This window comes from Equus przewalskii, chromosome 5 (genome assembly GCF_037783145.1).
Source record: "Equus przewalskii isolate Varuska chromosome 5, EquPr2, whole genome shotgun sequence".
Classification (NCBI taxonomy): domain Eukaryota; kingdom Metazoa; phylum Chordata; class Mammalia; order Perissodactyla; family Equidae; genus Equus; species Equus przewalskii.
This window is the reverse complement of record NC_091835.1, coordinates 44446367-44468962: the sequence shown is the minus strand read 5'-3', so window position 1 is coordinate 44468962 and position 22596 is coordinate 44446367. Positions and strand designations below refer to the sequence as shown.

The 22596-nt window shown below is 38.6% G+C and overlaps 1 protein-coding gene across 3 annotated transcripts in view; it reads right to left on the bottom strand.

Annotated features, from left to right (window-relative positions):
* The window catches only part of DERA (deoxyribose-phosphate aldolase), a 228923-nt gene that overhangs the window by 187926 nt on the left and 18401 nt on the right, over positions 1 to 22596 (bottom strand). For all 3 annotated transcript variants that reach the window (XM_008515597.2, XM_070619222.1, XM_070619221.1), the window contains exons 2-5: positions 5813 to 5910; positions 4546 to 4693; positions 2980 to 3075; positions 916 to 1050 (exon numbers count right to left, since the gene is read on the bottom strand). In XM_008515597.2, coding sequence (XP_008513819.2) covers positions 916 to 1050; positions 2980 to 3075; positions 4546 to 4693; positions 5813 to 5910 — 477 coding nt within the window. The remainder of the gene's footprint in view (positions 1 to 915; positions 1051 to 2979; positions 3076 to 4545; positions 4694 to 5812; positions 5911 to 22596) is intronic.

The following is a 22596-nucleotide window of genomic DNA, read 5'->3' as shown; positions in this document are numbered from 1 at the left end:
GGCTGGGAGTTGTAGTTGTGTTTATATGAAGAGAGAAAAGTCTGGAAAGTTGTGCATTCAGTGTTATTAGGAGTTATTTCTAGGGAGTGAGATTACGTGGAACATCCACATCCTTTATTACTAATTGGAATCTTTGTTTTTAACAGTGAGCAGATATAACCTCCATAATTAGAATAAAATATGCCTTTTATTTGATATTCACACATCTAAAGAGACAATTTAATAGTCTGGCTTTATCTTATAGTTTTGTTAGAAATTTTTAAACTACCTACAATGATTTTTTTTAAATAGAGAGTTCTACTTATTTTAGCTATCAATGATCTCTCATACACAAAATATATTTAAGACAGACATAAAATCTATTTCTTTAATATCCAATTATAAAAACAACACCTTGTTACCAGAATGGGCAATGCCTTATTGTAATCAGTGTGATAGTAAATCATAAATCTCAAAGGCAAATATGAAATAATATTCACAGGAGCTATGTACAAGAATAATAGGAGTGAAAACAGACTTAGCAGACTGATTAATAATCCCACATCCTCAAAAACCACAAAGATGAATATTGAAAAGGGAAATTTCCTCCATCATATGTATTGAGGATTGATTTATGTATTGACTAACAAAACAGTATAAAATAGAATAAAAGTTAATAACCTACTGCATGGAAATAACCATTCACCTGAGCACTCAAATGGATCTAAAAAGTTCATGCAGGTAGGCAACTTCCTAGATTTACGAGGGGCACTAAGATAAACAATCTTCACCATGTTTTCTTTTAGGCTCACCCATTGATCTAGTGACTTGTAATCTAGAGCAGTGACTTCCAAAACATTCTGCCTCTTACCAGATCCTCCTTTGATTCACCAGGGAAGAACTGTGTCTCCCTTATAGGTAAGGACATGCACCTACCTTCCCACTGGCCTGTCAGCACCAAGGACCTGTTAATTACTACATCGATTTCGGTAGCTCCGTCTTCCACAGCCAATCTGATCTCTTCTAATCTTGTTTTTAAATGAGTCTGTCCAGCTGGAAAGCCAGTGGCCACTAGTAGAAAGAGTGAAAAAAGGAAGGAAGACAAATTTCAATTGGTCAATATCTCAACAAACAATTTCAGACCAAAAAGTCACCATTTAGACCAAAGCATTAATTACTTAAGAATTTCATGCATATCCTGCAAAGTGAAGTATGAAGAGACAAAATGTTATCTCGTATATTCTTGGCATTAGGATAGATATTAGTATTATATCCTCTGGAAGACCTGAAATTAAGTTGCTGCAGAGATGCTCATGAGGGTACTTTAAGTAAATAGCAATTAAGAAAATATATTATTATCACACCGATAGTCATAAAACAGTCGCTGTAGCCCTGTCTTGATGCACACGAATTAATTGTGGGTCCTACTCTTGATCAAGTTGGCCATCAGTGTATTCTTGATTTACTGTACACATTTTTAGCTGTTGTACTCAAATTGTAATACAGGTTTCTCCCACTGTGCATCTTAAAACAACCAGCCAAGCAGATGGGAATAAAGGGAAGAGAATGCAGGAAGAAAAGCACCTAATTAGTTCACAAAATTGGGGCAGGGACAGAGTTGAGAAGAGCAGGGCCAAACATAAATAAAAAGAAATTGAAAATACAACTACACTTTTTAAAAAGTATTAACATTTTTACGTGTGCATCGATTCCATTCCCGTGTCTAAAGATAACTTTTGTGTTTCCTTGATGTTATTAAATTCCTTGGGTCCACTACCTTAGAGGAAAGCGCATTTCCCTGTTGTATAAAGAAAAAGCTGAATAACTGAGGCTGATTAAAAATTGAGGTCGATAAAGGTGTAGCTGTCAAATACTTTGGGAATGTTCACAAACAGGTTGTACATAAATACTGTATAATATGTTTCTTTTGATGTATCCCTAATAAAATAAATTAATGATCTTTATAGACTCCTTTTTTAAAGCACCAAGATATTCCTCTAACATCTTTTAAAAGTAGAATCTAATTTGAATCTAATTTTATATCTATCTATCCAACCATACACACACACACACAGACACATAGCTACACAGAAGCTTTTAAGACTTTCTTTCCCTCATGCCAAGGCCTACTGAGTCTACATTAAGTCAATAACTCTTGAACATAGCCTTTCTTCTTTAACTTCCAGGCTTTTAGGGGGGCTCTCATCGTCTCCCACATGGACCATGATAAGTCTCCCTAACTCCATTTCACTCCTCTCTAATTTGTCCACTACCATCCCCTCACGTACTATGTGACAGAGCTGATCATAAAATGCCTTTGCTTAAAGCCTTTCAGCATCTTCCCCATGACCAGAACAAAGCCCAGATGCCCAGCTGGGCATGGTTTCCCTATGTGGCCCTGATCTACCTCTCCAGCTTCAATTCCCAGAGCTCCCCCTTTGTCCTACTTTAGATCCAACAACTGCAAACCACTTTCAGTTCCCTGCACACGCTTCTGTGCCTTCACACATGCTAGGTCCTCTGTCTAAAACGCCATTCCCTATCTTACCAACACTGTAAACTCCTCTTTATCATTTAAGACCCAATGCACTTCTCTCCTCTATGAAACATTCTCCTACTCTCTGAGTGTCACCAACCCCTGCAGAATAAATCGCTCCCTGCTCAGAGTTACCACTGTACCTTCTGCACATCTTTATTATCACACCTTACATACATATAATACTACAGATCCCGCATTATGATTTTTTAACTTGCCCATAGCTCCTAAACAACTAAGTTTCCTTAAGGACAAGGATACAGTTCTGTATTCTTGGGAATTAATATAATGCCTGCTACTTAGAAGACTATTAATAATCATTAAAAGAATGAATAAATACAAGCAATTAAATACATAAAACTAATTAAAATCATAGTATAAAACTATATATAATACCCCAAGGTGTCTGAGTTGAAGAATTGGAAACACTGAAAAACAACAATAAATGCCACAACAAATTTTACCTGATGCCACCGGAATATTACAGCCTGCAGCCTTCAGTGCTCTTACTGCATCACACACCCGGGCGGGATAAACACAAACGGCAGCTGTAGTAATGTCTATGAAGAAAGAAATCACAACAGCCTACTTTATGTGAAGTTCAATTTGCACAATATGTTTTAATTATTATTTACACTACAACATTGGCAGAAATCAAAATGAGAGAAAAAATAATTCCCCTAAAATGCTGCAACAAATTGAAAGATTTTTACTTTGCATATTCCCTTCCAGTTCTTGACAACACGGATCATTTCTCATCGTTACAGTCAGAATAAAACTGTGACACGCTGTTCTTTGCAGTTAACATAATACCACTTTTTAAAAATTCCTAAATAGTAAACCTGGTGGCCTTGACTCAATGAAAATATTTTATTTCATGTAGATAACAAAATCCAGATTTGTACAGCATTCAAACAGACAGCAGATGAAGCAAAATGTAAGTGAAGTTTACAGGGTAGTGTAGCAAAATGACAATTAACTAATCCTATTCTCTCTTTTACAAGAAATAATAAAATCTGAATCTGGAGCCCTCATTTGACGAATAATCTCTTAAGTTTAAAAAAATAAAAACTAAAAATCAAATAGATACTATCAAACAAAGCAATAACATAAGACTCCTACTGCAAAATTGTTTTTTCAGCCTGCTCCCCCAAAGCTGTTACTTTTAAGTATCACAAATAGGTGGTGTTTTTAGTATCAACTCCAAAGAAACACAATAAAAATTTTTCAAAAACTGCAGAATTTTTAGGTCTATAAATTATCTACAATTTATTTGGGCTAAAATACTGCATTGGGCCAACACAACATATCTAGCTGCACTCATTAGAAACAGGCACTCAGGAACCATGAAGCATCTCTTCATGGAAAGATCTGGCTCCTAAAACCAGTGAGTAACAAGGCAAGTCGCCTTGGAAATACCATTTAGCCTTCAACGTTTCAGTTTCCTCATTTAAAAATAAAGGGATCGACTCTTAAAGATGTCCTCCACTTCTAAAATGTTAAGGTTCTAAACTTACAGCAACTTTAGAAAGTCCTTTCTTTCATGTATACTAAGCAAGTAGAACTTTTTTCAAAAGATCTAACCTAAGATACAAGTATGCAATACTTCCCATTTGCATTTTATTCTCAAAAGTATTTCATTTACTCACAGAAAATACTTTATGTATGAGATGTGATTATTAAGTAATGAGACTGGCTTTTTCACATGTGGCTAGGGAATCAGAATCAGTATTTGAGAGTCGCTAGATAGAAAATTTCCAAAACTGAAGAACTAGAAAGAAAAAGCAAGAAACTCTCTACCAGCAACTTTAATCCATGATGGAAAGACATGGCCTAATAATGAGACTCAGATTCTCTCTCTGCTGTTCTTCACAGAAGAATCTCAATCATTTGTCTACGTACACAATTCTATCGTGGATTTTATTGCTGCTATTAATTCAGCAGCTGAATCTTGTCTTAAGTCTTCTTAGATTTAGTAATTAGTACCGTAAGAAGGTAAACACCGGATAGATTATACACAACAACATTACCTTTATCATGCATATTTAAAGCTTTTAAGAGGTCTTCCCGGATGGGATACTTGGCTTTATAACAGAGCCTCTGAACGTTGGAAGATGTGTCATCACCTGAAAGTGTAGTAAAGTCTATAAAGGTCACAGCTTTCAGGAGCCAAGCAGCCTGGTTCAAAGAAAAGTAAAAGCAAAGTTAAAAAAACATTAATCTCCAACCCAGTTAGCAGAAAAATCATTCAACAAACGTGTGCTAAAATCTAACATATATACTGATCTGAGGCATATTATTTTGATTATGATAGAAACATTGCTCAAGAGTGACCAAGATGAACATTACAAAGAATAAAACAAAAGGGGGGAGAGTAGCCTTAAAAAATTTTTTTCTCATAGATATCTCAAATTAAAACTTTTAATAGATCAAGTCTCTCCATGTCTGACTTCATCTCCTCCACAAGGAGCCCGATGGCTACCCTGATAGGAGAGAACTCAGAAGAGGGTTGCTATCTTACCTTCTATCTCCAGCCATGGGATCTGGGATAAGACATTATAAAAAGAGTCTCTAACTTCTTTCTTTGTTCCCATTGAATCCAATTCCATTTTTAAAACAATATTCATATTTCACAACTCATTCTGATGAATTTTCTTTTATCTTTTCAATCAGAATATTTCCAAGGATGAGTAAAATGTGAAATGTCACCCTAAAGGATCTAATCAAAATATTTTGCCTCACTTGTGAAATGAACTCTGAATTCCTTTTAGTCCTGCAAGACATAGCACGTTTTTGGTTAGCATACACTGAAGAATATGCTGACCACAAGTACGCTAAAAACATCGTTTGAAAAATAATTTATGAAAATTAATAGTAAGGTAAACATGATGGTCAAAGAAGGTCAACTCTTATACCTAAGGGCCTCACCAGCGGACACACCAGGTTTACATGTCACGGTTTTAAAATTAAAAAAGAAGACAATCCAAGAAGGTATGTCTAAGAAACTGAATAAATGTGTTGAGAAAATCCACCATTTAATTCACTCATGAATAAAGATGGCTCAAATTCATTTGCAGCTTTGCCACTCAAGAGTGATAAGATTTTTAACTTGTTTGGATAAATGTGTTATCTTTCTCCCACCCATCACCATCATATATGAATTATTAAAATAAGTCATGGACAGCTGCAATCTTTTAAGTTTAGATGCATCTTGAGTGAAATTCAATATTGTGGCCTTGAGGGAAGAGACCAGGCACTGGAAAATACAGGAACAGAATGCTCAAGAAGAACCCTTACTTGCCACTCCTTTTTCACGGTTCTGCGAGCCTGGACTTGCTGTGCTCGCCTCAGAACTGCTGGGTGATTCACTTGTACTTTGGAGATCCAGCTAAGGTCTAAAGGTGAAAGAAGACACTTTTTAGATTTTTTTAAATAAATTCACCTATTTTTTTATGTGGTCCTTGAAAGGATATATTCATCATTTGGCATCAAAGCTCTTTCAGAGCTTACATTTTCTTTTTCGTACAACTACAAACAAATAAGCTTGTTGACGGAAGCCTAATCAAGAAAAGGCACACTTCAAGCAAAATCAAGTACCTTTGGAACTAGAAGAGCTTGTATTGATTCATTTCACAGATATATCTAACAATAGGGGAAGAAAGTACTGTGTTACCCACACCACGTGCCTCACTTCTGACAGCAACACTTATTCGTGAGTGCCCAGTCCAGAAGAACAAATGATTCATAAATACTTAAGTGAATTAATGTTGGGGCTTAAAGGAATCCTTGATCACTACCCCCTTACTGACAAGATTAATATCTACTAGATGCTACACAGACGCTGATATGATACAGTCCATTCTTTCCTCAAAGGAGAGTTTTTCAAAATGCATTACAAATTCCAACAGTGACATAACAAAAGTTAGAAAAAGAGAAAGAAAAAACAAGCCATCTAAAATTCTGGGAGACACCTCTGTTACTTCTATTTTGAAATGCTCTCTCTTCTACCTCGATCTCACCGTCCATTCTCTTCTGGTTGACTATAATTTCTACTTTAAGACCCAGCCTAAATTTTAGCATTTATGAAAACAATGCCAACTCCCCAGACAGAGCTGACATTTGGATATACCTCTACTAAAGAACTTGTATTTAATTCATCAAGGAGTCATGGTAAAATTGTCCCTTGTACTATTTTGTGAGTAGTCATGATCTTATTCATCTGTGAGTGTCTAACACCAAACATTGTGTCTGGTGCACATGTATTTCAATTTCATCCACTGACACTCTATAACATAGATGGTCTCACAGTAAATTGAACACACACCCATTTACCTTCTATAACTAACCTCATTTCTCTATCCCTTTAGCAACCTCATGTTTTTGAAGAATCACCTTCTTAAAAGAGCCTTCAAAGGCTACCGTGGAAAAGGCTATGCATTAGGAAATATGTCACAATTACACAATTATTTATAATCTGATGGGGAAAACTGATGATTGCATACTGTATTATGTAACACTACAAACAGTAACGATAATAACGAATTTGCGTCCACCACAAAGAAAGATAACACCACCAAGAAAACCGGTTTCTATAAAAGACATTCTCTCTCTCTCATTTCCATTTGATTCTTTTTATCAATATTAATGGTGTAGAAATTCCAAGTTAGCATTTGAGTGATTAATAATGATATTCTTATTTAAATATCACTGACGAAGTAGCGGGAGTTTGTGTGCTTTTTTTCCCTAATTAAATTATTTTGTTAGCCGAAATCATTTAACAAAACAGATTTTTAACATTTCAGTCCATCTGCTCCTCAAAGGCATTGTATGTTTTCCTGCTTGTCTGCCAAGCCAACGTCACAGAGAAAACGGGAGAGTAAGGTCAGGCAAATGAATTCTGCCTCTTCTTCCCCACCCAAAGACAGATTTGGTTCTTGGTAGAGCCCAAGGGAAGGAGATCAGACAGACATGCCAGGCTCCCAGCTTATCTAAGACCTCTAAGAACCTCTCTCTACCAAAAGGTAGGGAAGGCTTTTTCTTTTTTTTTAACTCCTAATAATGGTGATTAGTTCATGGTAAAGATTGTTTCGGGTAGAGAGTAAAAATGAGTGAAGCAAGGAGTTGTGTGAAAGACAACGCTCACCACCAGGCAACTGTTGACAGTAGCCAAAAGAGGGAAGCCTAGGCCAGTGGGACAAAGCTTTCAGGGGCTGTCTTTTATCAGTCATATGACACTTCCTGGAAACTCTTCCCCTCCTCTCCTCTCCTCCACACCCACTACCTCCACCACTGGAAGTACCACTGCTGGAGAGAGGTCTTAAGCAATCCCAGTCTTCACAATCTGGCTCCTTCCTCCTTCTCAGGCCCCATCTTCTCCCCTCTGCCCCTCCAACCCTCTGGCACAGCCTTCTAAACTACTAGGAGTTCACTGACACGTTACAGTTCCTTGTTCCTTGTGCCCAGAACGCCCTTCCTTATCTTGCCTGTATAATGAACTCCTACTCAAACTTTAAGACCCAGTTCAAATGTCACCTTTTCTGTGAGCCTTCTCTGAACCACACACAACAATCTACAGTTAGCGCAGTCCCTTTTATTCTGAATGGTAACGATTTGTCTACATGTTTGTATTCGTAACAGATTTTTGAAACTCCAGGCAAAGTACCTGATACGTAAGTGGCATTCAATAAATAAACTGAATGGTTCCCAAACACTAGAAATTATCTAATTTTAGGCAATATCTTTTCCAAGTGCTTCTTTTTAAAAAAAAATTTTTAGCGTTTTATTTTTCCAGCTTTCTGAGGTATAACTGTTAAAAACTGAATATATTTAGGGTGTACCACTTGATGTTTTGATGTACATATACACTGTGAAGAAATCACCACAATCAAGCTAATTGACGTATCTCTCACTTAATGCATTTGCCATTTTCTTTTTTCTTTGGGAGGGGGTTGCTGAGAATATTTAAGATCTACTCAATTAACGAATTTCAACTATACAAATACAGTATTCTTGATATAGCCACATTGCTACTCAATAGATCTCTAGACCTTATTCATCTTGTATAACAAAACTTTGTACCTCAATTGCTTCTGATAAAAGGACTTTTGGATCTCCACAAGAGAAGTTGGGACTGAAGCATGAATGGAATATCTTGACGACATTCACTTTAAAAACTAATTTTCAGTACAATTCCCCATCAAAGGTTGGAACCTGCAAGTCCTGCTCTCATGCTTCTCGGACACCACTTGCCAGAGGTCCCTGCAAACCATCTACTGAAGAATGTAATAGGATTACTTCCCTCACAATATCAGCCTCCACTGCTAAAAATATCATTAGTGGTCATAAAATTATCCAGCCCCGTATTTAATCCAGCTACAGAATTTGGCTCTGTGACCTCCCATGGTAATGAATTATATAAGTGACTATCTCATTTTATTAGCACTTAATTTGGTACTCTTTAATTTCATCAAATAACCCTTGTTCTCCTATTACGGGGTCTAGGGAAAAGAAAGGACTAACTGGCCTTTGTTATGTCCTTCATAATTTTTAATATTTCATTCGAGTACCCTTTAGTGTCTCCTTTCCAGGAGAAGTGATTCTAATGCACACAATCTCATCAGGACCATAGAATCTTCTGTTATGGGGCCAGGAGGGGTTTCAAGTACATGTGCCTTTGGGGAGAAAAGACATGAAACCATAATTGGAAGGTGATAATACTCTTTTCTTAAAACTCTCCCATGAGAAAAATCCCACTGTTTCTCTTAGTATGTCATTTTGGTGGCTTTCAGGCCCTTCTGTCAGTTATAAATTTGTTCTCAAATACTCTTTTCACAATTTTTTATTATTATTATTTTTCCTGTTTAAGTCTCAGTGGAAACAGAGATCATTTTCCCTGCAAATCTACTTTGTAGCCTTTCCATCACTTGCATTTGTGCTTCTATGGGTATTCTTGTATCTCTTCCCAATTCCTAACACGTAAAGCTAAATGATAATGCTACGAAAGTTGGTTTATTTTGACTTTACCTTTGTTGTTCCTAATGGATAAAAATAAATTGCGATACTTTACTAGAGACATTTTTTCCTAAAAACTTGGGAAAAGTTAGAAAGATTAAATTTCCTATGTTTTCTTTTTTCATTCTTTCTGGGTTTTTATATTTAATTGTACCACCCAAATTCATTCCCTAGTGTTGTCTCCAGTTGTTTCCTGATATACAATTGTGTTTTGTTTTTTGGGGGTTTTTTTGTTGTTGTTGAGGAAGATTGGCCCTTAGCTAACATCTATTGCCAATCTTCCTTTCTTTTTCTTTTTCTCCCCAAAGCCCCAGTACCTAGTTGTATATCCTAGTTGCAAGTCATTCTAGTCCCTCTATGTGGGATGCCTGCCACAGCATGGCTTGATGAGCAGTGCGTAGGTCCACACCCAGGATCCAAACTGGTGAAGGCTAGGCCGCCAAAGTGGAGTGTACAAACCTAACCACTCGGCCATGGGGCCAGCCCCAGATATGCACTTGTATAGTATAGTTTTAATCCCAGATTCTATTACTGAGTAGCTCTTCTTATTGCAGTCACCTAATTATCGTCTATTATTGTGTTGTTTATTTTCAATTCTAATTTGCAACTTCCCAGGAATCAGTCACACCCTCTCATATATGCAAGTGCCCAGCATAGAAATAGCTGCTCAATAAGCCCCTTGTATCACAGTAGATTTATTTTTTCCCTCAGACGCTGAAACTAGTGAAATATCAACTTAATCATGCCTAGTCTTTCAACCTTAGCCTTGGAAAGGGTTAGCTTGGATAGAAAAAAGGCTCACAAGATAGTCAATTTATATAAATGAGCAGACTTAGCCCTGGTTAATTCAGACACTGAAAGGAGAACCTAGTTACTTATTCTGGCATCTAAAACACTGTCTGGTACAGTTCTCAGGTTGGCTATTTCAGTTCTACCTGTTCCCAGGATGCCTAGAATCACGCAGTTATCAGCCCCAATCCAGCAGCAGTTGGTGACTGCAGTTATGAAGATAGGTACCCCCATTCCTTAGTGGAATGAAGCAGCCATGTGCAAATCCTCATATCTCTATTAGACAGCACTGGCCTAGACTTTATCCTACAGGTGATCAGGAGCAACTGAAGATTTCCAAAGTGTGCTGTAACAGAATTAAAGAATATTTTTAAAAAACAATTAGCATACCAAATATGTCTCATAGAAGTGCTTACACAAGTATGTAAATACAAATATAAAAAGGTATTTACGGTAATATTGTTGAAAATGATGCCATAATTGGTTTAATGAAATACAACAAATCTATAATAAAGAATATGATTCAGTCATTAAAAAGAATGAGGTTGATCCATAAGTACTGTCATAGAAAACTGATTACAACCCATTACCCAGTGAAAATAAGTAACTTATACGGCACTGATATTTCAAAACAAAAATGTTTATAAAAACAAAAATACAAAACATCTATCTGTTGGTATGTGTGCAAAAATAATAATAGAATATGTACCAAATTGATAGAAGTGTTTCTCTTCAGAGGAGATTTCTACTTTCTCACGTTACATATTTCCATAATACTTAAAATTTTTACAAAAAGCATGCATTACCTTATTGAGCAGTAAAACCAAAATATATTTAACTCTTTTGAATTAAGAGGCATTGCCAGGCAGGAGTGTGTAGGACAGAAGGAAAGAGAGGGAGACTAGACTAGGTAAACCAGTAAGACAACTGTTGCTGTGGTCCAGGCACCAGCATTGCATGCCTCCGTGGGACATTTCACTACACTAAACCTTTCATGACCAATCCTCGGCCACCAAGCTCTTCCACAAAGCCAGCCTGATAAAGCTGCCTAATGCCAGGCAGAAATGATAACGACAGAACGCCACTGTTACTGCACCCATAGAAAAGATCACCAAAACATTAGCAGCCTGGGCCACCAGACAGAATCTGATTATTATATCCCTCCCACGTGTTACCAACATCCCACCCGGGTGAGATGGGCCCACACTTTAGAGAGCCTGCTCTGGCCCACCCACAGCTATGCCCTTCCCCATAGGTAAGGAATCTGTGGGGATAAGGCAACAGAGCACTTTCCCCAAGACCACAATCCACCTCTAGTCCACGTTCAAGGTGCACAGGAGCCCAGAATTCCTAGACCCAATGGCACTAGGCCTGCTTAGAGTTTACAGAGATTGCCACCCCAAACTAATAGCTGAAACTTAAAATATGAGAGAGATAAGGTAAGGAAAACCTCCTGGAAAGTTGGATAAATGCAATTCTGACTATGAATTACATGTATGCATTCCTTCAACTAATATAAAAAAGGTACCCATGATGGTGCCAGCACTGCTGTAGGCTCTGCAGATTCATCAGTGCATGAAAAAACAAAATCCTTCCTCTCACAGAGCTTTCTCTAATGAGACAGATAAACATATAAGTATATATTGAATATATTAGATGATATATATGCGCTACAATGAAACGTTATATAGGATAAGAAGATGGAGAATGCAGGGATGGGCATGGTCAGGGGAAGTCTCTGGTAAGTGCCCCATATGAAATAAGGAGGTAAGCAATGAGGCCACATCTATGGAAATTGTTCTAGGTGGACAGAAAAGCAAATGCCAAGGCCCTAAGACAACAGTGAACTTGTCATATCTGAGGCAAAGCAGGGACACGGGTGTACCTGGAGGGGGGTCAACAACGGTGGCAAGGAGTGGCAGAGATATAGTCAAGGAGGTAGACAAGGCCCAGATCGTATAGTAAAATGTTTTCCAAACTGAGGGTCATGACCCACGGGCATGTCAGGAAATTAACTTTGTCCGTTGCAAATAGCATCTATAAAAAGAAGAAAGAGGGGTCGGCTCCGTGACCGAGTGGTTAAGTTCACATGCTCCGCTTTGGCAGCCCAGGGTTTCACCAGTTCGGATCCTGGGTGTGGACCTAGCACTGCTCATCAGGCTATGCTGAGGCAGCGTCTTGCATGCCACAGCTAGAAGGACCTACCACTAGAATATACAACTATGTACTGGAGGGCTTTGGGGAAAAGGAAAAATAAATTTTTTTTTTTTTAAAAGCCTTTAAAAAAAAGAAGGAAGAGCAAAATCAAAAATATCCGGGTACATTGCATGTAATACAGGTAAGGGTTACTGATGGAAGTTTTCTTCCAATTACTGGTAGGCATGTACTGTGTGGCAAGATAAAACAAACTGCCTATTGTGAGGCATGGCCAATAAGGTTTGAACGTCCCTGAAGTGAGACTTTTTCAGCATGGAAAGGAGTAAGATAGGAAAATGATCGGATTTACATTTTAAAAGAATCCTTCCGGCTGCTGTGGGGAAGCCAATTAGGAGCCTCAAACAAGAGCAGGTGGTAGCTTGAACCAGAACTTTAGCAGCCGTGTGCAGAGAGTGGTCAAAATCGCATCAGTCCACTGACACTAGCATTTCTATTCCGTCTTTAAGATTTGCCTTCAAACAAATAAGAGCTACTCATCCTCTGGTGCTATTATTACCATCTGGAGAGCAAACAGTCCAGGAAAAGTTGATAATCCAGAAGCAACTCCCAGGTTCACAAAGCACAAAATTCTAGTTTCTTCTGCTCACTACCCAGAAATACCCTCAGATAAGTCTCTGTATGGAAGAGTTCACAGATTAGAACACATGTCAGAGCTAATCTTGCTGACTCCTCTCCCATGCGCTCCAGGCTCTAAGTGACTACTGGAGTAAAATTCAACTACTCTTCCCAGTACAGTCCATTTAGTGAGCTTTTGGTCCTCCCTAGGGTGACCACATCGTGCTGGTCTACCCATGACATGCCCAGCTTACACCCATCCCATCTGGTTTAGCATTTGCCTTTTACATTCATTTTGTTAACAAACAAAATAAACCAGGATGGGTTTGGCCGACTCCAGCTTCTACCATGGTCTCCAGTAGTAATAGTGTGCAAGGCAAGTGCAAGAGATCTCACTTGAACATGTGGTTCACTCAGTAAGGAGCCCAAAACGTGACTCTTGGCCCCACCCTCCCAGATCTAACAATACTAACACTCCCAGCATGCAGGGTATTCACTGAGGATCCTCAGAATATTTGTGGCTAGCAACAGCTAACTCCATCTAGTACTGGGTGGAGGCAGAAGTACCCAACGCTGTTCTGTATCTGAGCCATCTGAATACACCAGCTGGTTGTGCCCTGACCTGAGCCCAAGACTGCAAGAGACACAGACACACCATGCCCCAGTGATCTGGGTATGAGACATGTGAAAGCATGTAGGAAAGGTGAACATGGCATATATATAGGCAATCTCCAGCTTCTTTGAGGAGAGTATACTGAAGGCAATGCTTTTGTCATTTTTATATTCTGTAAATCGAAACCTATTTATTTAGGGTTAGGCTTCCTTGATTTGCAAAAAAAAAAAAAATCTATTAGCAACAAGGAGCTCAAAAAAACTATGTTTAATGAAAAATTCTGAATGTCCATTTTTTAGAAAAGTTGGTGATCTGTAATTTGCACAAAATGCTTTTGAACATTTATCACGTCCCAACATATCTCTACAGAGATACCAGTGACTCAAGACCCAACAGAAATATACTTGGACCTGGTTGTGAGAGAGACATAATTTATAATTTCATCCAAATAAGCTTCCCTATTCTAACAATCAAAGTACAAGCTACCGCTGCCAAATTTTAAATATTTTATATATACACAGAATAAGTGAACTACCTGATCTTTGAGAGAAAGCCGATGCTTAATTAAAAATAAATCCTTCTTCCTAGCAGTGCACACCATCTCTCTGCTGGTCATCATCTGTTGAATATTAGAAACATTTGACTCTTTGAAGAGTAAGAACCATTTTGTCAATCAATCTAAGCTGATACACACCGGTCTTGAACTATTTCATAAAAAGGACCTTTAAATGTGGGATTTATTTTTCTTCAAAATCGGTTGAAAAATTTTTTTAAGAAAAACCTATTAAGTAAATGAAACACCAAAAGCCTCCAGCTTTTGAAACACAGTGAACTACAACTATTGATGACAACTGTTTGTAAATACTGCAAGCAGGAAGACACTGAAATTTAACCCTCTATGAAAGAAAGGATTTGAACAAATTAAATGAGATTTCAACTAGCTTGTACAAGGCTTATTTTTAAAAATTCTAAAATTGCATTAAATTCTAAAGTTGGAATATCTTAACTTATCTGTTTTGATGATTACCTATTGGTATATAACAAAACACCACAAACTGTCATGGCTAAAAACAGCAACCCTGTTACTATTGCTCCCGATTCTGCGGGTTGACTGGGGCTCAGCTGAGCAATTCTGCTGCGGCTCTCACTTGAGATCTCTTGCGTGGCTGCAGTCAGATGATGACCGGGGCTGGAACATACACGATAGCTTCACGCACATGTCCGGTGCCTTAAAGGGAGCAACTAAAAGACCCGGCTCTGCTGGGACACTAGGTGTCCTTCTCTCTCTCCACATAGGCCTAGAATCTCCCCTTCTTCCAGTGCCTACTCCAACAAGGTAGCTGAAGCTCTTACAAGGCAGCTCAGGGCTCTCCGCAAATCATCAAAGCAGCTATGAGAGCAACACTCTGTCACATTCTATTGGTTAAAGTGAGTCACAGGGGCAGCCTCAATCAATGTAGTAGGGGACTACACAAAAGATATGAATCCTGGAGACCTGGTCCATCTTTGGAGACTAACTACCACAAGCGCCTATTTTAAATTGCATACATTTATATTCTGCACTGGAAAGAAATTAAGGGTTCTGCACCCAATTCCAGGGTGGGGGAGGAGTTTCCCACACCACCAAGCAATGCTCTGGACACCAGCTGGGTGTCCCACAATTCAGCTCAATTGTGATACTACCTACCCAGAGATATCATCAGATTCCCCAGATTAAGGGCTCAGTCCTACAAGACTGCCCCTCCTCCCCGACTTCAGATGCCAGTCACAAGTCTAGGTTGTCACCTGTGCTTCCGACCTCCTGGCTATAAACTGGAAGTTCCAATAACCCCTTTCTTGGGTCCAATTAATTTGCTAGAGCAGTTCATAGGACTCAGAGAAACATTTTACTTACTAGATTACCAGTTTATTAAAAAAGGATGTTAACACAGGAATAGCCTGAAGAGATGCATGGGGAAAGGGCATGGAGCTCCCACGTCTTCACCAAGTGCACCACTCTCCCTAAATCTCCCTGTATTCACCAACCTGCAAACTCCCCAAACCCTGTTCTTTTGGGTTTCTATGGAGGCTTCATTACAGAGGCGCAACTGATTAAATCATTGGTGATTGAACTCAACCTCCAGCCCCTCTCCCATCCCAAGTTGGGGGTAGGATGGAGGGGTGGGACTGAAAATTCCAACCCTCTAATCACATGGTTAGTTCTGCGGCAATCAGCTCCCATATTTAGGTGAGGTCCAAAAGTTGCCTCATTAACACAACAAGATAGCTTCATTGTGCTCATCACTTAGGAAATTTGAAGGGTTTTAGGAGCTCTGTGCTAGGAAGTGTGGATGAAAACCAAATATATATTTCTTATTATAAATCACAATATCACAGAAATGAAATTGAGAAGGCTTATGATTTTACAGTATATAAATTTAGCAAAACATTCAAAAGAATCACAGAGACATCTTATTTGACAAGTTTTGTCTTATAAAACTATATATTATGGGGCTGGCCCTGTGGCCGAGTGGTTAAGTTCGCGCGCTCTGCTGCAGGCGGCCCAGTGTTTCGTTGGTTCGAATCCTGGGCACGGACATGGCACTGCTCATCAAACCACGCTGAGGCAGCGTCCCACATGCCACAACTAGAAGGACCCATAACGGAGAATATACAACCATGTACCGGGGGACTTTGGGGAGAAAAAGGAAAAAAATTAAAAAATCTTTAAAAAAAATAAAAAAATAAATAATAAATAAATAAATAAAACTATATATTATTTTGCCTCAGGATGGAGGCAAAAATACATTAGTTGTGAAACCATATGAGCTAAACTATTTACACATTTCAAATTTAAAAAGATGAGAATTGAGAAAATCCTCCATTTATAGAATTTGTTCTAAGATTACCAAGTACCTCAGCATCTGTAGAGAATATATTTTCTCAATTAAAAATATTATGAGGGGGGCGGCCCAAGGGTGTAGTGGTTAAACTTTGGCAGCCCAGGGTTTGCAAGTTCGGATCCCAGGCATGGACCTACACACCGCTCATCAAGCCATGCCGTGGCAATGTCCCACATACAAAATAGAGGAAGATTGGCACAGATGGTAGCTCAAGGACAATCTTCCTCCAGCAAAAAGAGGATTGGCAACAGATGTTACCTCAGGGCCAATCTTCCCCAAAAAAAAAAAAGATAGGAATGCACACTTCCCCTCCTACTCCTACACCCATCAGTAGTGGTAACTCCTGTATTAGTACTCCCGAAGATAAATTCCCTTTCCCAAACTTCAGGGTCCTGTTGACCTGCTAACTTGCAACTGAATACCTCTTTGAAACTTTGATGAATATGTATCCTGGGTGAGTTTACTGTATGTTCTTTGTTCTTAAAAGCTATAAAAGTGTACTGAAACCATGCTTTGCCGGAACACTTTCTTCCTTTGTAGAAAATGCCTTTCTGGGTTATAATCCTCAGCTTGGCTCAAGTAAAATTCACCTTATCTCTCTCATCTATAGAATGGTTATTATTTATTTTGCATTGACAATATCTGTATCTATCTATATATCTACCTCTGATTCCGCTTCTCTAGAGAACCCAGACTAATAAAGATATAGCTTCCAAATTAAAGGAAATAGAGAAGACAGAGAAATAAGTTAAATGACATCATCAGACAAATCCCAAAGTTGGGGCAATCTACTGGTCAGATAACCCAACATCATCAAACTCATGGCAGTAAAAGAAAGGGATGCTGTTCTAGATTAAGAGAGACATACAACAGTTGAATATAATGCACGGTCCTTATTTGGATCCTGGCTTAATAAACCAGCTATAAAATACATTTTGGGGACACGTGGAGAAATTTAAATAAGGACTTGGTATTAGATGATATCAAGGAATTATTTCTAATTTGGTTTGTGACAATATCAGGGTATTGTAAGAAAATATCTTTATTCCTTACAGAAGCAAACATTTATGAGTGATATGTCATCATGTAATTTTAATTTAAAATATTTCAGAAAAAAATTGCCAAAGCAAATGGTAAATTATTAACAACTGTGAAGTCTAGGTGATTGGTATATATGAGTTTTTATATTAGTCCTTTTACTTTTCCGAATGTTTGAAATCTTTAGTAATAAAAAGAAACTATATATAAAAGCAAGCTAAAATAAATAACATAATGAACAGGGGAAACCATGGTAGTCAGCCTCCAAAATTGCCCTGAGTGATTCTCATCCCCTGGTATTCATCTCCTTCCACAATGAATAAGACTGACCTATGTGACCAATACCATATTGTGGAAATATCAGTGTGTGACTTCCAACATTTGTTAATAAAAGACACTGTACCTTCTGCCTTATCACCTTGGATCCCTCTCTCTGGAAGAAGCCAGTGCCATGTCATAAGGACACTCAAGCAGCCCTAGGGTGATGTCCATGTAGCGAAGAGCTGAGACTCCAGTTGCCAGCACTAAACTGCCAACCATGTGAGGGAGCCACATGGGGAGTGGATCTCAGCTCCAGTCAAGGCTTCGGGTGACTGACTGCAGCCTGGGCTGAGAATTCGACTGTAACCTCATGAGAGACCCCAAGCCAGAACCACATAGCTAAACCACTCTAAAATTTCTGACCCACAGAGACTGTGGGAGATAACAAATGTTTATTGTTGTTTTAGGTCGCTAGGCTTTGGAGCGATTTACTTCATAGCAATACATAACATACAAAAACCAATATGGAGAGCTTCCAACAGCAAACTGCTTCACAAGTATAAGATGGCAGGCTAGGAGTTATTTTATTTTTTCTTTCCAAACTTTAAAAATGTATATACTTAACACTCCACTAATACAAATGTATAAATCAAATTACACTAAGACTCATTTGTACAGCTGTGGAAAAACTAAACTATACATTTAATACTGGCATACTTTACAGTATATATTTTGCCTTGCTTTGGTCTGCATGTTTGGGGCCTCCCAAAATTTGTATGTTGAAATCTAATCCCCAGTGTGATGGTATCTAGAGGTGAGGCCTTTAGGAGGCCCCAGAGAGATCCCTCATCCCTTTGGCATGTGAGGTTCCAGCAAAAAGGTGGCAGTCAATGCAGAAGTCGACCCTCACCAGACACTGAAGCTGCCAGTGCCCTAATCTTGAACTTCCCAGCCTCTAGAACTGTGAGAAATACATTTCTGTTGTTTATAAGCTCTACAGTCTATGGTATTTCTGTTACAGTTGCCTGAACAAACTAAGACATACCCCAATTAAATTTCTTTTAAAAAATTAAAGTGAAACTCTGTAAGTTAAAATATCATAGCAATAGATGCCCATGTTTTTAAATTCAGTTCAATTTATTTACAAAGCTTACATATTTTGAGGTTTTCAAAATATCTTTAACTTGTTGTCCATCAATTGTTTTTCTAAACTCTCCTCCAAAGAGTTCTGTTAGCATTGAAAATATCATTTGCTGTAATAAAACTGGTGTCGACCAATGACTGACCTCTCTGGGGAATGGACAGTAGCTTTTCTCTTCTACTCTTTTTTGTTATTGTTTAAATATGTTTAAATCTATGAAAAAAGCAATACATTTTACTCTGTTGGCATTTTTCTCCAACTCTTAGGGGAAGCATTATCAAAAGGCTTTTCAGAAACTAAGTATTTCTACCAGGTTCCCAGTATGAGACATTTTATTAACTATTTCAAAGAACTCTTAACCCGCCAGGTTGGGACTATATAGTTTTCTTCAGCAATCCATATATCAAAGCTGTTTGAGAAATGTACTCTTGGTTTGAATCAAGAAGTCAAAGAAAGGGGCAGTTGAAATATCCAATAGTTTCCCACCCATTTCGTTTTTAATATACTAGAGTTCCAAGTGAGTTTATCGTAAAACTTTAACAGCACATTGGTAACACATCCAAACCCACAAGGCCATCTACTCAGGCCTTGTACTGGACTGCCAAGGATGCAGATGCACAGGAGCATGCGGGGCACCAGCTCTGGGTGTGTAGTACTGCCCTGGAAAAAAGGAATTTTAGGTTCTGGTTCTGTGATATGGATCATCACTGGATTTGGAGAAAACCATGGACAACTGTTTATGGAGCACTGACTCTGTGGTGGGCACTCAGCTGTCTTACAAGGTTTTATCACAGTACAGCTGGTTTGATGACATAGGTGGTCTCTGATTAACTTAACCACAGGGTGAGAAAGCCATCAGCGACAAGGAGGAAAGAACCAGACAACTAGGTGTGACAGTCACCATTCAATCGATCTCAGCAGTGGTGCTAAACAAAGGACATGACAGTGTAGAAGAAGGCAGGAGATTGAGTTCCAGCTCCAACTCAGTCACTATGAGAAGACTAGGCTGGCCAGAGAAGGTTTCAACAAGCCTACTCACCTTGATAAATTAATAAAAATTAACAAGTCAAGGAGAGACAAGACATTTCAAATACTGGGTATAGTATGAATGAAGACCAATTTGAGAATGGTTACGGCATGTTCCCAGAACAATAACAATGGCAAAAAGTTGTGTTTGAGAGTAAAGATATGGTTGCATAGGTAAGGTAGTATCAGGTCATGGAGAATCTCGAAATTTAGACAGAAGACTCTAGACCTGAAATACTGGAAGGACCACCATTAATTTATTTGGTCATTTGGTGGATAAGATGGAACGGAAAGAGGGGAAAACTACAGTCAAGTTTCTGCTAATTTTGTACAACAAACATTTACTTCTTTGAAAATAAAAATAGCTCCAAACAGGTAGGCTCTTTTGCTTTGTTTTTGGTTTTTTTTGTTTTGGAGGAAGATTAGCCCTCAGCTAACTACTGCCAGTCCTGCTCTTTTTGCTGAGGAAGCCTGGCTCTGAGCTAACATCCGTGCCCATCTTCCTCTAGTTTATACGTGGGACGCCTACCACAGCATGGCTGCCAAGCAGTAATATCAAATTACAATGTCAAATGGAAATGTAAATAAAATGTGGGTATTATGAAGGGATATTTAGAACAAGGATAACAGATCATTTATATGCATTCTCTAGGGTGGGCTGAGCGCACTTAAAGAAAAAAGATCACAAAGGAAAAAAATAACCAGGAATCTGAATTCAAATTTAAACAAATCCTAAAACAAGTCCTAAAACAAATTTAAAACAAATTTAACAAGTCCTATCACCCTAGGTGCCAAAATAAGTTAGAAAACTTGCAACCTAGGGTTGTGAAAATAAGAGTAGAAATAAGGACCCTTATGCTTTCCTCTGCCTTTTCTTTTTCTTTTTCTGCCTTTTTAATGAGAAAACACAGTAAATGAGGTGCACAACGTTATGGAAGTTTAAGAGAAAGAGAGTGTGCCTGATGGGGAAAGTGGAAAAAAAAACCAAATGCCATGTTGGAAGAGCTATGCCACCATCTGTGAAGAAGAGGTAGAGATTGGGGACAGGGGTAGCCGGGAAGGCGAAGAGCAGCATCGCAAGCAAGATCCTGAGGTGGAAAGACTCAAATTTAGTTCAGGAAGAACCAAGTTTAGGGTTTTTTTCCCGAAGAATCAAGTACATATCAGAGAGAAGCAGAAACAAAGCCTGAAAGACAGGCCAGGAAGCTGTGAAAGGCAAAGACTGGTAGATGGAGACTATTCAATCTAATTCAATAGACAAATGGAAGACGCCGAGAGTTTTAGACCCAGGAAGTGCAAGTATAGTCTGCCTTAGTGTCCTAGAAGGCAAGTGCAAAAGTTCTCCAAACCATTCATTTGCCATCTAAATTCTCAGATATAAGCAACAGCTAATCTAAATTTCATTTCAGTATCTATGCACTTAAAACGACTCTCATTGGTGATATTGGAATTACGAAAAAAAAAAAAACCAAACCTCAAAAGATAGCTGGAAGGCAAAGTCAACAAAGAACTTGAAGACAAATTAAGAAAATTTATGACGAATGTAAGCATTCCACTCTTCGTAAAGTCAAACTTCTCATACTCAACGTGATTAAGTTTAAATCCTGACTCAAGCAAAGATTTCTTTTAGAATCTCACTGCCCTTATTTACATATCTGAAAAAGACATGGTATTAGTTAACGTAATTAAACAGCAACAGAAGTTCTCCCTTCATTCTACAAAGTGCCTTTGATATTATATTCCCGGTGCTACTTTTTGGATTATGTGGACCATTTTAACAAACTGACACCTTCCTTGCTCCACTTCCCCAAGTTGGACTGACACATCTACTCAAATAAATGTATAAGCCCTAGCCTAGAATACTATTCCCTCCATTCTCACCCGGCTAGACCCCTCTCATCCATCCTTCAGGTATCAGTTTAAACCTTCTTTATGAAGCTTTCCCTGATGCCCAATAGACAGTAGGTGCCCCTGCTAATGTGCTCCCTCAACACCCTGTACTACTTCTGCTGTCAAGATAATCATAGAAAAAAATAGAAGGAATAAGTCAGTCAATATTCAGTGCTCCTACCAGCTTCCCTCCCCTACTCTTCTCTGAGTCAGGCTTATGTTCCCCCAGGCAAAAGACTGGAGGATTCATCTCTGCAGAAAGCAACCAGGCCAAGAAAAAAGACCCACAGTTACTGATTAACTGGGAGTCTTTCAATGAAATGGCCCATCGAAATGATCTTATGCTTGATAAGCCCCATCCATGCCCAGAAATCTTCTAATGAGCTTTTTACTGCTAAAAAGTTTGGAGGAAGTCCACAAGACAACCCCGACTTCTGACAGCAATAACAAGTTTGGGAGGGTATTCCCATGACCACGGTCAGTTTCAATAATTTACTAGGACTTACAAAACTCACTGAAAGCTAGAGCTGTTATACTCACAGTTATGGTTTATCACAGCAAAAGGATACAGAATAAAATCAGCCAAGGGAAGAGACATATGAGGCAAAGTCCAGGAGAATTCCAAACACAGAGCTTCCAGTTGTCCTCTGTCAGTGGA